Source organism: Xenopus tropicalis, chromosome 3 (genome assembly GCF_000004195.4).
Source record: "Xenopus tropicalis strain Nigerian chromosome 3, UCB_Xtro_10.0, whole genome shotgun sequence".
NCBI lineage: Eukaryota > Metazoa > Chordata > Amphibia > Anura > Pipidae > Xenopus > Xenopus tropicalis.
This window is the reverse complement of record NC_030679.2, coordinates 77,057,947-77,072,467: the sequence shown is the minus strand read 5'-3', so window position 1 is coordinate 77,072,467 and position 14,521 is coordinate 77,057,947. Positions and strand designations below refer to the sequence as shown.

At 37.8% G+C, this 14,521-nt stretch overlaps 1 protein-coding gene across 4 annotated transcripts in view; it reads right to left on the bottom strand.

Moving 5' to 3' along the window:
• Window positions 1-4,634: 4,634 nt before the first annotated feature.
• atxn7l1 (ataxin 7-like 1) overlaps window positions 4,635-14,521 on the bottom strand; it is a 75,930-nt gene continuing 66,043 nt past the window's right edge. For 3 of the 4 annotated variants that reach the window (XM_002933108.5, XM_031899019.1, XM_004913011.4), the window contains 2 exons: window positions 11,159-11,233; window positions 4,635-10,320 (listed from right to left, as the gene is read on the bottom strand). In XM_002933108.5, the coding sequence (XP_002933154.2) occupies window positions 10,279-10,320; window positions 11,159-11,233 (117 nt within the window). In that variant the 3' untranslated portion in view covers window positions 4,635-10,278. The remainder of the gene's footprint in view (window positions 10,321-11,158; window positions 11,234-14,521) is intronic. The other variant, XM_004913010.4, reaches the window with a different exon arrangement.

Here is a 14,521-nt window from a genome sequence, read left to right as displayed (position 1 = left end):
TTATAAAGTGCCAACATATTCTGCAGCACTGAGCATTTCCTGGTCATGTTTAAAAACAAGCATCTAACTGGTTGCTATAGTTTTCTAGACGAAGAGGCTCCAAACACACCGGACACAGGAGGTTCACTAAAACTCGATCTTTATTATTCCATTAAAATCAGAATGCGTGATGCGTTTCGTGCACTTGCGCACTTAATCATAGGCAGAACATACACTGAACTCAAAACATTTAAATAGTGACAGACCTGTAATGGACATGGATAAACCACACCCACAGTTAATCGGATAAAGAACACCAGGAAAAGTAAAACCCGGAAAAATAAATCGAGTTGAGAGATTCATAGCAAACCTCTTAATAATACACATAAATATAACGAAAGTAATAATAACATTGATTAAACAGATCAAAATTTATACAAAAATCAACAAAAAGTCACATTCTAAACATAGCAACTAATATCAAAAATAGAATTCAGGCCCTTTGGATGGCGAGTATTCAAAATAAAAATCCATTTTACTTCAAGGCATAAAAGTCTTTCATTGGGGAAAACCCTGTCAATGACCTGAATTTGTAAAAAAGAAGGATCTGCTTGGCAACATTGTATGAAGGAGCCTCATTAACATTTTATAAACAAGTAAAACACTGATTAAAAAAAGTTTAATTAATATCTTATATATAAAAAGTTTTTACCTCACATTTGCATGATTATGCTAGTTTTAGCTTAATCAGTGAGGCAATAATAATTTTTTTTTGTGAATATATTGTAAACATTTTTATTAAAAGGAAAAGTAAAGCCTTCCAGGAAAATTTTTAGTTTTAGCAGCATTGCCCCCTCTTTAATCACTTCACTGACATTTGCCCCAACTTATCTGTGCCCCCATAGCATGTCCAGAGCTACAGAGCTGCCTGACAGCATTGCCCCCCACCTGTTCCCAGCAGCCATCTTGGGGATCAGCAAACAGCACATACACACTGGCACCCAAACTAGGATATTGGGGTACAGGGTTGGACTGGCCCAACAGGGCAATGGATAAAAACCCAGTTGGCCCTAGTCCTGTTGGGCCCCTATCACCGGGCACGTTGGAGTGGGGGCCGGATTGCTGCTGCCCAGTAATGAGTAGGGGCTAGAGAAGAAGGTATCAGACCCTTACATCTCGTTACAGAAGTGGAATTACACAGAAATATAGAAAACATTAGAAAGCCCAGATTGTCCTGAAAAAAATGATGTATAGTTTCCCTGGGCAAACTAAAATTACCCCTCAGGAAATGCCCCAAAAGTGAAATGACAAATGAAATGCCAAATCCTGCCGGTAAATCCCTTACCCAGAGGCTCATGTAGCTGTGGGACTGGGTTTGGGGGGCACTGAAGGATTTACTAAGAGCTAAAGGCAAATTCATTGAAAAAAAAAAATGTCGGGAAAATGACAAAATCTGAAAACTGTCTGTTTAAAAGACAAATTCACAAAAGTGGAGACAGGTTTGTGAATTAGGTGGAAAATCCGACAAATCTGTCTCCACTTTTAGTGCACGAAACGCGTCACGCATTCCGATTTTAATAGAATAATAAAGATCGAGTTTTAGTGAACCTCCTGTGTCCGGTGTGCTTGGAGCCTCTTCGTTTATGCATGATTTTGCCTTCCTAGCTACGGGTTCAGGGCTTTGAGCACCCGGACCACTTCTGGACTGCGGTGAGCTTTATTGTTTTGTTTTCTCCATTCTACTTGAATTAAGCCATTTTTGACTCGATTGGGATTTGTGTTGAATAGTGCTTTAAGTATACAGTGGTGTGAAAAACTATTTGCCCCCTTCCTGATTTCTTATTCTTTTGCATGTTTGTCACACAAAATGTTTCTGATCATCAAACACATTTAACTATTAGTCAAAGATAACACAAGTAAACACAAAATGCAGTTTTTAAATGAGGGTTTTTATTATTTAGGGAGAAAAAAAATCCAAACCTACATGGCCCTGTGTGAAAAAGTAACCTAATAACTGGTTGGGCCACCCTTAGCAGCAATAACTGCAATCAAGCGTTTGCGATAACTTGCAACGAGTCTTTTACAGCGCTCTGGAGGAATTTTGGCCCACTCATCTTTGCAGAATTGTTGTAATTCAGCTTTATTTGAGGGTTTTCTAGCATGAACCGCCTTTTTAAGATCATGCCACAACATCTCAATAGGATTCAGGTCAGGACTTTGACTAGGCCACTCCAAAGTCTTCATTTTTTTTTTCTTCAGCCATTCAGAGGTGGATTTGCTGGTGTGTTTTGGGTCATTGTCCTGCTGAAGCACCCAAGATCGCTTCAGCTTGAGTTGACGAACAGATGGCCGGACATTCTCCTTCAGGATTTTTTGGTAGACAGTAGAATTCATGGTTCCATCTATCACAGCAAGCCTTCCAGGTCCTGAAGCAGCAAAACAACCCCAGACCATCACACTACCGCCACCATATTTTACTGTTGGTATGATGTTCTTTTTCTGAAATGCTGTGTTACTTTTACGCCAGATGTAACGGGACACGCACCTTCCAAAAAGTTCAACTTTTGTCTCGTCGGTCCACAAGATATTTTCCCAAAAGTCTTGGCAATCATTGAGATGTTTTTTAGCAAAATTGAGACGAGCCATAATGTTCTTTTTGCTTAAAAGTGGTTTGTGCCTTGGAAATCTGCCATGCAGGCCGTTTTTGCCCAGTCTCTTTCTTATGGTGGAGTCGTGAACACTGACCTTAATTGAGGCAAGTGAGGCCTGCAGTTCTTTAGATGTTGTCCTGGGGTCTTTTGTGGCCTCTCGGATGAGTTGTCTCTGCGCTCTTGGGGTAATTTTGGTCGGCCGGCCACTCCTGGGAAGGTTCACCACTGTTCCATGTTTTTGCCATTTGTGGATAATGGCTCTCACTGTGGTTCGCTGGAGTCCCAAAGCTTTAGAAATGGCTTTATAACCTTTACCAGACTGATAGATCTCAATTACTTTTGTTCTCATTTGTTCCTGAATTTCTTTGGATCTTGGCATGATGTCTAGCTTTTGAGGTGCTTTTGGTCTACTTCTCTGTGTCAGGTAGCTCCTATTTAAGTGATTTCTTGATTGAAACAGGTGTGGCAGTAATCAGGCCTGGGGGTGACTACACAAATTGATATTGAAATTGAAAATTGAAATTGATAAACCACAGTTAAGTTATTTTTTAACAAGGGGGGCAATCACTTTTTCACACAGGGCCATGTAGATTTGGAGTTTTTTTTCTCCCTTAATAACGTAAACCTTCATTTAAAAACTGCATTTTGTGTTCAATTATGTTATCTTTGACTAATAGTTAACGGTGTTTGATGATCAGAAACATTTTGTGTGACAAACATGCAAAAGAATAAGAAATCAGGAAGGGGGCAAATAGTTTTTCACACCACTGTATATCAATTGGGTCCATGTGGTTTCATAGGGTTGGGCACTGGTGTCATAAATGGCATCTCAAAAATGGCATTAAAGGAAAACTGTACCTCCAAAATTAATACTTCAACAACAGATTGATGGGCTGTGGGCTCCCTCAGAGATCACATGACCAGAAATAATGCAGCTTTAACTGTAACAGGAAAAAATGTGGCAGCAAAAGCCAGAACACTGTCCATTAAACTCTGTCCATTAATTGGCTGATGGGGCCTAGCAGTATGTGCGCCTTGTTTGTGTGCACTGTGAACCCTATGATCCCAGGAGGCGGCCCTTAATTCTTAAAATGGCAATTTTCTATTTAGGAGTACCCAATAGCACATACTACTAAAAATGTATATTTTTGTGAAAATGGTTTTACATATGAGCTTGTTTATGCAATATATTTCTTTTTAAAAAGAACCACATTGTTTGGGGGGTATAGTTTTCCTTTAACTGTAAGAAGAATGGGTAAAAAGCAGTCTCCATGACAACCTGGTATGAAGGGATGGTCGCACATTATTCTGAATGACGCAGCCCTAATCTTTAGCAGTGTGTTTTGCTGCAATCCCCAGGCCACACATGCACAGTAGCGTTAAAAAAACAACTTTTATGTTAATGTTCGGCTTTTTACTCTACTGTGTATGCACAGCCGGCCCAAGGAAAGAAGACTAAATGGTATTGCTCTCCTGCATGTACCCCGAGCTGATGCTCCTTGTTAGCAAAAAAAAAATGCACTGGGGTACATGCAGACAAGCAATGCTCTTCTGTCTTCTTTCCTCGCACCGGCTGCGGTACCAGGTGATTACGATCACCATTTTAGGTCATGTTTAGATGTAATTTACGCTCTATACGACTGCGGTCAGTCTCAATATAAAATAAGACCAATAGGACCAAGAAATAGTTTATAGTAGTATAGTGTTACTGTTCCTTTAAGTAACACACGTCTAGGGAGGACTTGGTGAATTTGTACAAATAATATTCCAGACCACTACAAATTGGTAGTACTATGAAAAATAATATGTACATCAGAGACGCTTGTTCTTTGGGAGTCACCTAAAACTCATCCCGACCTCTCTGCAGGTTTCTCATGTTGCACTGGTTATGAAAAATGAAGGCTAGAGAAACTCCTCGTTTCTAGCATCACATGTATTTCTACAAACCATTGTTGCTTAACTGATTTTATCATTTTGCTTTTAAGAATAAATACCAGAAGGTGCTTTTTTTCTTACAAACATATAAATTATTTTATTTACAAAGCCATGTTACAAAAAGTAAAAGAAAAAAATAAAATAAAATAAATGTAAGACAATTAACAATACATCCCTCACTGGAAAATATCTCCAGGCCAGGCACGAGACCATGGCAGTATCAATCAGATACATTTGTTCAGTTTTTATTTCTTACTATTTGTTTTTCTTATCTGAAACCGTATGTCATAAAATTTGCTATTTACACCTACTTTAAACATATTGGGAGGGTTTTATTTTACAGTTTGCTCCACTGATAAAATACCCCAGTGTTGCACATTTTATTTAGTTACAGCTCCAGTCCAGCTTAACAGTCCATTTTCAAAAGCATTTTTTTAAAATATATTTTTTTTTTCAGTTATTTTTTTTTTAGAATATATCAGTGTAGAATCATTGACTTTATTACACATTATTGAGGACAATTCAAGTACAATAAATTAAATTGCCTAATGAAATACTTTCATTCTGCATTTTACATATTTTTGCCCTGATTTCCAGACAAATGGAATTACTACAGTTTAATACATTTATTCACTACTTGTAAAGTAAATTTACTTACTAACTACTTGAAATAAACCAACCCTTTCATTGTTGAGGAAACTCTACTAAAAAAAATGTAATTCAAATATGAAATATTTATTTGTTTCTAAATTGCTAAGTGGGACTGGGGCTTTGAAGGAAAATAAACACCTTTATTTAGGGCAGCCCTAAATTCCTACTTAGTATATTGTAACTCTTTTGTTGCTATAGAGACCAGTGGAGAGTTTTGAGTACTGATTTAAAACACATTCTGGCCTGTTTTTGCACTGAACCAAACTCTGCACCAATGCTATCATGGGGACCAGAAGAATTGCCATTCACCCCTTACAAACAGTATTTGGAAAAAGGAAAAACTGCTCAGGTCCCCTCACAAAAGCCCTGCTCACCTTGCACCTCAGCATGAAATAAATTATATTGGATACAGCGAATACATAAAAGTGCAGGAAAAACAGGGAATACTTTGTTGTTCCAAAGTGAGGACTTGAAAATAAAATAACCTACAATCAAGGATGATTTCTTGTTTCAGAATGAGTTGGGCATAATCTTCAGAACAAGTACTTACTAATAGTAGGAAACCACACATTATCTGTGCAACAGCAGTTATTTACCCAGTACTCCTTAGCTAATGTTTTACATTAAAGTGCCCAGGGTGAAACAGAATACCAAAATATAACATGTAGATATAAAACAAATAAAAAAAACCCCATAGTTTTTCTTCTTATTTCATCTTCAAAGTGTTTGCTGAGCATCCAGCAATAATAGATTCTGCTGTATAAACTATTTTTCTCTACAAAGATCAGTTGGTACTATGTACACTGTTACTTTAATACAAAAGAAGGCAAACAAGTTCTCCATTTCGCATTTTATGGCTAACAGGCCTTTGCGCAGTGGGTATGAGTCAGAAAATGAGCCTCTAATGCATGGAAATTCACATTCAACTGACTACATTGTAAAACGTTTAAGCAACGCTTGCTCTGACTACCCTGATGGATCTGTGTGAGAAAGGACTTTATATGAGTGCACACACTCTTCCCAAATAGAAGTTTAGGTTCCTACTTTAGACTACCTGGGGAATACAAACATGACACTTAAACAGCATCATGTAGATGCAATTGTGTAGGCTCCATTTTTACTATGGAGCATTCAAGAGGGAAATACCACATATATACTCCATCAAATCAAACATTTGGGATTGCGAATGTACAGGGAAAGTCTGTACACAACACCAAGGCACTCTGCACAATGGCTCTTTAATGCACAGTAGTGTCAAATGCTCTTCAGGGGACTGGAAAATGGAAGGAAAGGTCAGATGTGGCACACCAACTACACAGCAGGCCAAGCAGGGGCTTTGGGGAAAATTTTGCACAAACCTGGTTATAGGTCATGCAATGTGAAATCATTTAGGCATCCATATTAATGGAAATATCAAGCTTTCTCAAGTAGGTGGCTAGCCTGAGAGACTTAATTCTTTCCCTATACTGTAAGCTAATTTTAGAACAGAAACAATCACTGTTATGGTTAAGGAAGAATGGGACATTTCAGAGGAAGGAATGTAGAGCAGCAAGGGAAGTGGCAAGATTTTCATTATTTCAACAAGTTTCAAAACATCCTCCGAGAAAACAAACAAAAAATGTAAATAAATAAATAGGAAAATTAACATACTTAACATCCTAAACCTCTTAAAAAAAACAACAAAAAAATAAAACTGTGCAAAAATAACCAAGATATGTACAGATTATTTCCATCTGAAGAAATATACAACATAATTCAAAGAATATTAAAGAAAATATAAACATTGCTTTGAGTTTAGTTTCATTACGTTTCAGAAACTAGCCCAGTCAATTATCTCAGTAATATAGTAAAACATAAATTATTACAAAATGAACACCAAACAAAAGAGTCCTTAGTATACTTAATGCAGGGATGTCAAACTCTTGGTCCAGCTCATGTTGCAAACTACAATTTCCAGCATCACCGGAAGGTGCAGAATGTTGTTCTTGAAAACAACTGGAGGGTGCGAGTGACAGTCCTGCCTTAATATTTTCCCCTGAACGATCTTAGCTCTGTTTTGTAATTGCTTTTGCACATTATTGGTACTGTATGTAGAAAGCAGTAAAGAAAGAGGAGCATGTATCTTTCCATGCCAGCGTATTAAGTGCACTTTTAACACTGTAGAAACAGAAACATGTTGGATTGGGGCTGATGTTGTGGAAACTTTTGTGTAAGCTAAAACCTAAACACTGAACAGAGTTGTATCCTAAAAAGGAACAGTGCAATTCTATCAATCCACACACACACCTGAGGTTTCACGCTTCATGGTGAGATAGCTGCCTCTGGCAGTAAAGAGGTATTAAAGCAGCTTTTCTTACCAACTTTCTAATAGGCAACATTATGCCAGGTCTTGTGGGTACCCTGTGTCCCCAGTCTAGTACTCTGCTGTTAGTTGAAAGGTGAAACAGCAGCCCCCAAAGGCAAGAAAGATGTATACTGATGCACCCCACCCCCTCACTAAAGATAGACAATTGCCCATTTTCCTGCTTCACTCAACCCTTGTACTTCTGGTTTCATATATTACCATACAAATAATCATATGGGGATGATATGGCAGACACTAATGAAAAAAAAAGTCATCATTTCTAGCCTGTTAATTCTTAGAAATGAACTTAAAAATGTGAAGTATTTTTTACCCAGACAGAATCAAGGTAAAGTGAGGAAACCAAAATTAAATGTGGGGGGTTGGGCAACAGGGGAAATATCTGCTTTAACCTCTTCACTACCAAATAGGCAATAGGTATCAGTGATATATATCATACAATGTTTCAGCCTGCTATTTCAAGGAGTCAACCCCTCTAGTGCATTTACTCTTACATGCTGTAATGAGTATATAAGCAAATGACTGTCATAGGCCTGGAGCATTTCAAGTTTAAACATAAGCAGATCTGAATAAGAAGTGTCTTTGAAACTCTGAATTCTGCCCAGAATTATTTTTATACCATATAGTATATTATTTTTTATAACATATAGTAGAAAAGTTTGGAGCTGTTATGTAGAAGTAGAACCACTTTTTAGCATGTAAGAATGAATGTACTTTGATTGATAATAATTGTTTTTCCCATTTGTAAAGGCAGACGTATACATACACACACACACACATTGTCCCAAAATACAAGCTCAACTAACATTTTATTTTCCTGATTCTTAAAACATTAGTATATCTTTAAATTAATTCAGTAGCTCTCTAGCTGTCCTTGGGAAACTGCAGCATTAAAGGTGAAAGAAAAAAAAGCCTTCCAAAAACCTGCATGCTGTTCTTTGCTCTGTGGGAGTAGGCTGCTGTATAAGATATTATTATTGGTATGTGAGTTACCTGATTTGGTCACTGATGGAAACCCATTTGAGGGTTGAGGTGCTATTATCTTGGGCTGTCACCATAAGGCAAAGGCCAGATTATGGACAACTTTAACAAAACTTTAAATTAGAGCAATCAGATAAAAAAACTTGTTCTAATTAATGCCCCATCTGCATTGCTTGCCAAAGATCACATAGGCAGCAAGGTTGTTTCCTTGTATTCTGTCAGAGACTAACAGTAAACCAGCAGTGATATCCTGGCTGTCCTGGTCACTCAATGGAAATCAGGTTGAAATTTTGTTTGCCCATTTCTGAAACCACTGTGTGACCCAAGCATATCAGCCAGCAGCTGTTTAAAGCCACATTTTGAAGCATACCTTACACCTCAGCTCTTAATGCTGCTGCACATTCCTTTTATTCAGGGCAAGATCAAACTGAAGGATTAATCAAATTTTGAGAGTTCGCTCCGGTATGTTTTAGTTAACATGGCTGTTCTTATAACAGTAACAGTCTGTAGATCTGATTATATTAAAGTAAAGAGGAATAATATTGAGGTTGGACAGAGAAATTGCACTTTTGTATGCAGATTTTAAGATGCACCCTCAAGACCAATCAAGAGAAAACTGGCTAAACTTTGTAGTGCTGATTTAAATATAAATCATGTTCCAACTACAACTGGATGCAAGCCTACCCCAAAGATATATATGAGGTCTAATTCATAAGATTACATGGTTCAACAGAAACAGATGTATTAAAAGAGAGAGTACTAGGAAAAGCAGGCATACTTCCTGATACTGTTCATAATGCGCTACTTGGATATTGTTTGTTCACAAGGTAGTAATATTTTTTAAAAAGAAGTAATTCATGAAATTGAAGCAGATTAAAAGGCACACCAGTTTCAACATTTGAAATGCACTGTCTTGATCAGAAATGTCTGATGAGCGTATCCATACCAGGGGTCAGCTAGCTTTGAAAGGGAACGGTAAGTTATAGTGCAGTGGATGGTGGACTGAATGTCAGTCAAATACTTGAGGCGATTGCCGATTTCCTATTGTAGAATATGATAGCAGAGATACTGCTAATAATAAGTTGCACATCTACAACCTTAGCATGTGCTAACAGATAATAAACAAATGTGAAGGGGGGAGGCTTGAAGCCAAAAAGCCCATAAATCTCTGATCTACTGGGATCAAAACATGGCTTGTGCAACTGCAAATATGGGCCTCTAAACCTTACAATTTTCAGCCATTGCTATAATATATGAGCAAGATATCAACACAATATGACTCATGTCTAATTGGCTAGACTTCCTTGTGGCCATTTAGCCATTAGTTTTTAAGCAAAAGAAAAGCTGAATCTAATGAAACTACTTCAAAAGAGAAGGCCTTCTTAATGCATTTTTGCATGACCCTGTTGCTGCTACATTACAACTTCCAGCATCCCCTATATAAAGTAAAATATTAATGCATGCTGGTAGCTGCAGTTTTTTTCATATTCACCTTTAAGGCCCTGAAGCAGGAATTCTATAGAGAAAAATGAATACACCAACCAGTGGTAACCAAAGGTGGCAAAGCAACAACACCCAGTTTGGTTCTGTAAACTTTAGAATAATGTGTCTCCACCACATAATGACAAAAGGCGACATTGTCCCTGCACGGAGCGAAAGAAGAGCTTGTGGAGTACAGCTGCTGAGATCTAAAGGTGATCTGCTGGTATTCTCCCACTGTCATGGAACCGTTCGTATCCTGCCAGTGCGATTTGATGTCTTCTTAAGAACAAAAGGAAGAATTAGGAAAAATAAAACAGACATGAATCTGAGATGCATACATAAATTCATTGCACTAAATTCTGAATAAGGTATAATGCCACCCTGGGTGTATATTATATATATATATATAAATAAAACAGTCCACATGACAGCACCACACTCCAAAATCTGCTGCTCTGCAGTTGCCCCTGTGCACGGGATATCATATAAATATCAAAATAAAACAGCCAGCACCAAGGGTCTTTGTGTTTCAAAAAATCTCTCGTGTATTAAAATTGCATGTACATGCAATTTTAATACACAAGAGATTTTTTGAAACACAAAGACCCTTGGTGCTGGCTGTTTTATTTTGATATATATATATATATATACAAATATATATATATATATATATATATATATATATATATATATATATATCCCAGGGTGGCTTCGGCTCTTACCTCGGGTGCAAGGTAAATGATTTAAATACCCAAAAAAGACCAGCAACACAGAGTTATATTCCAAGATCAATCGTGTATTAAAAATGCATGAACAGCCAATGTTAAGTTTTGGTCCCCATACTGAGAAAGGTCGGTGACCGAGAAATTCGGTGTTGCTGGTCTTTTTTTGGATATATATATATATATATATATATATATATATATATATATAGTGCACAGAATACCATATACTGTAGATACCAAACACAACCAGCACCAAGGGTCTTGTGGTTCAAACAAAAAAATCCCACTTATTAAGATACACACTCACACAAAAATACACACATCCACAATACACGTCTAGCTGAACATATTGTATATTGGCTATAGTACCCTTTTAAAATGGTCTTACTTACTTGCTTGTTATGTGCAGGGCTTGATGTACTCGAAGAAGTAGATTGTGACAAAGCTATGCTGCTACTTTTCCCCATCTGGTGAGAAAAAAAACAGTGTTACAAGCATGTCAGCCATAATAGCTGTCCTCTGCCTCTGAGCAAGCCTCTTAAAAGCAAAATATAATTTACTTAACTTTCCCTTAAATACACAGAGAAAACATTACCAATTTTGCAACAAAAAATATTTTTTGTTGTGCATGAGCGTCTGAATTGCATAATTATTATGTATGACACCGTGATGGTGTTATTTCATTTGTGAATATAATGGAGCTAAAGCACAAAAAACTAAGCAAGTGTCACTCACACAAACATATCACCATTTCTGAAAATTTGCCAACCCAGTTGCCATAGACATGTCTCTGTCAGGTGTTTGCTTGAACAAGAGCAGTTACTCTATAAATCATTTTGCATAGCATCCAGTCACCAAAGGCACAATGATGTTCAGCTAGATTCACAACACAATAGACTGAGAAAGGCACTACTAAATCTCTGGGAGAGAACACAGAACTGCTGCATAAACTCAGAGTAGTACACATTTTTCTGACTCCATGTACCCGGCAATATTTGGTCTGCCTATTACCCTCATGGCACAGAACCAATGATCACTGGCAGTTACAATTTAGGCCAGTATAGCATTCACTCTGAGTGCCATGCCAAAAATGTCCCATGCAAAATACCGCCAGCTTCCAAAACGTACTATTGTGCATATGCATCCCACTTATTGAGATGCAATGCATACATGGGAGCACTCAAATCATGGTGGCGATCTGCCTAACTAATATGCACTCTACTGACCATTTTAAGTTTTATTGTCATTTAAAACCTTGATTAGGCTCATCAATGAATAGCATATTTTTGAGGATTTTTTTTTTCCAAATGATGAGTTATGTAGCAACTTGGACAAAAATGGGCGATTCAATAACTAAGCAATAAATTAGATGTTTGTTTCTAATTTATTAAAAGTACTTGACCCATTAACCTTGTAAGTGACTACTTGGTTGTTATGCTTCGCTAGCTTCGGGCAAGTAAGTACATGTAGCTTGTGCTATTAGCCATGCTGCCTTAGGGCTGTGACAGATGCGGAGATTAGTCGCTGCGCAAGAAATCTCCCTTGTCGTGGGTAACTAATCTCCTCGAAATGCCATCCCAATGGTGAGAATGTAAATCACCGGTGGGATGGCATACGTGGCGCCGAAATCGCCGAAGTTTCCTCTCAAGGCTTTGGAGATTTCGGCAAATCACCACACCACATATCCCATCCCACCGGCGATTTACATTCTAGCTGGTGGGATGGCATTTTAGGGAGGTTAGTCGGGGGGCGACTAATCTCCCCGTCTGTCACAGCCCTTAGGGTGATGATAATCAGCAAATCTCTACCGTGGGTGACTAATATCCTAAAAATGCTTTCTCACTGGCAATAAATTATAAGTGGAAGTATGACCCTCATTAAATGCAGCTTCTGTCCCCTCTGACTTGTTTTGTAATGCTTTCTTTTTTCCTTACTTCTGAATTAAGCCACATAGGGTAGTCCTTAAAGAATAAGTAAACCTTTTTTTTTTTTCTATCAGTAAAACTCTACTCTAAACAGCCTCCAAAATTACCTACCTTTGTCCCAGCATTCTGTCTGACCTGGTTCTTCAGTTAGAAGTTAATCCTTTCCTTTGCTTCCTTGTGCAGAGTGAAGCCCCGCCCCAACTTCCTGTTCAGGTCTCTCATAAAAAAAAAAAACAACAAAAAAAAAACCCTGCTAATGCACAGACTGGCTCCTGCTGCCTTCAGGCATGCCCAGAAGACTCTCCAGGTCGACTAGAGTAGTCGAATTGAAGAGAGAACTGAGGAACCAGGTCAGACAGATTGCTGGGACAAAGGTAGGTAATTCTGGAGGCTGTTTAGAGTAATTTTACTGATAGATAAATTGCATTCAATAAGGATTTTTGTTTGGATCAAGTACAAGATACTGTTTAATTATTACAAAAAAAGGGAAATAATTTTTAAAAATTATTTGATTAAAATGGAATCTATTGGAGACATCCTTCTAAAATTAGCTTTTTTTGAATTTCAAAGTATTTGTTACTTTAGTGTATATTTGTTTTTTTGCACGAAACATTGACATAACATTATGTTCACTATTACCCAAAGGTTCTACTACTTGTGCATTTGCTATACATTCTGGTGCTATAGATTCAGTATAGCATGGTTTCTGGTTGGCTCCTAAATAACCTGTGAAATCCAATTGTCATGCATCAAGTTTAGAAACTTGTTTCCATTAACTGTCCTGGCAGTACTGATGCACCAGTCAATAATAAACATGCCCCAAACTAGCAGCCTTTATTATTTGCAACAGGAGCTGAGCCTCTTCCTCTTCACTTACTTGAGGAAAGTAAGAGCATACCCCTACAATTGACTCTTTCCAACCTGTAAAAGGCTCCACCCATAAAGCTTCAGTTCCCTCATTTCCCACCATTACTTCTTCCTTTATATTGGCTTTTAAATCCGGCTTAATAGACATACCCCTATCCTATTTCCCTTGTCCCTCTGAAACAAAGTAGACCCTCCTATATTTACTGTATTTGGATAGAGAGCCCCTTTAAATTGGTAAAAGTAAAAACGCCCGTGTTGAGAATAAACATTTATTATGCCAGAAGTAAGTCACACAAGGACTAAATGTTAGCTCAAGAATATTATAGTGTTTAGATTACTCACTAATGCATGCTAGAGATTTAAAACTACACTGTTGGCAGCTTATTGGCCCATATATGAGGGCCTCCCTGTGGGCTACCTGACTGATATTTTGTAGGCTTGAAAATAACACAAAGAAGTAAAAGTACCTTAAAAATAAAACATTAACTTATGCTAAAGTTACACAGGATGTGTTTTTCAACTAAAAACCACCTGTGAGCTCTGCTAAGGGTTTTTAGGCCTAATAGCATTCACACATACTTTGCCTGGTATTTCCAACACATGAATTGCAGCAGTGGGAGACAATCAAGACTGCTTTTCAGCTGGCAGAAATATGTACTCTGTGTATAAGCTACATATTTCCAGATTTGTTTTAAGGTGAAGACACATGGAACTACTAGTAGCACTTACTTTTTCACAGCTACTAAACGCCAGAAAATTCCCTGCACATAGAGACTATTATCAGGAAATTATCAGAATTGTGAATTTTAGTAGCCACAACAAGTAGCTGCTACTAGTAGCTCCATGTTTCTTCACCCTTAGGGCAGTGGCAGATGGGGAGATTAGTCGCCCGCAACAAATCTCCCTTGTCGGGAGACTAATCTCCCCAAAAAGCTATCCCACCAGATGGAATGTAAATCGCCG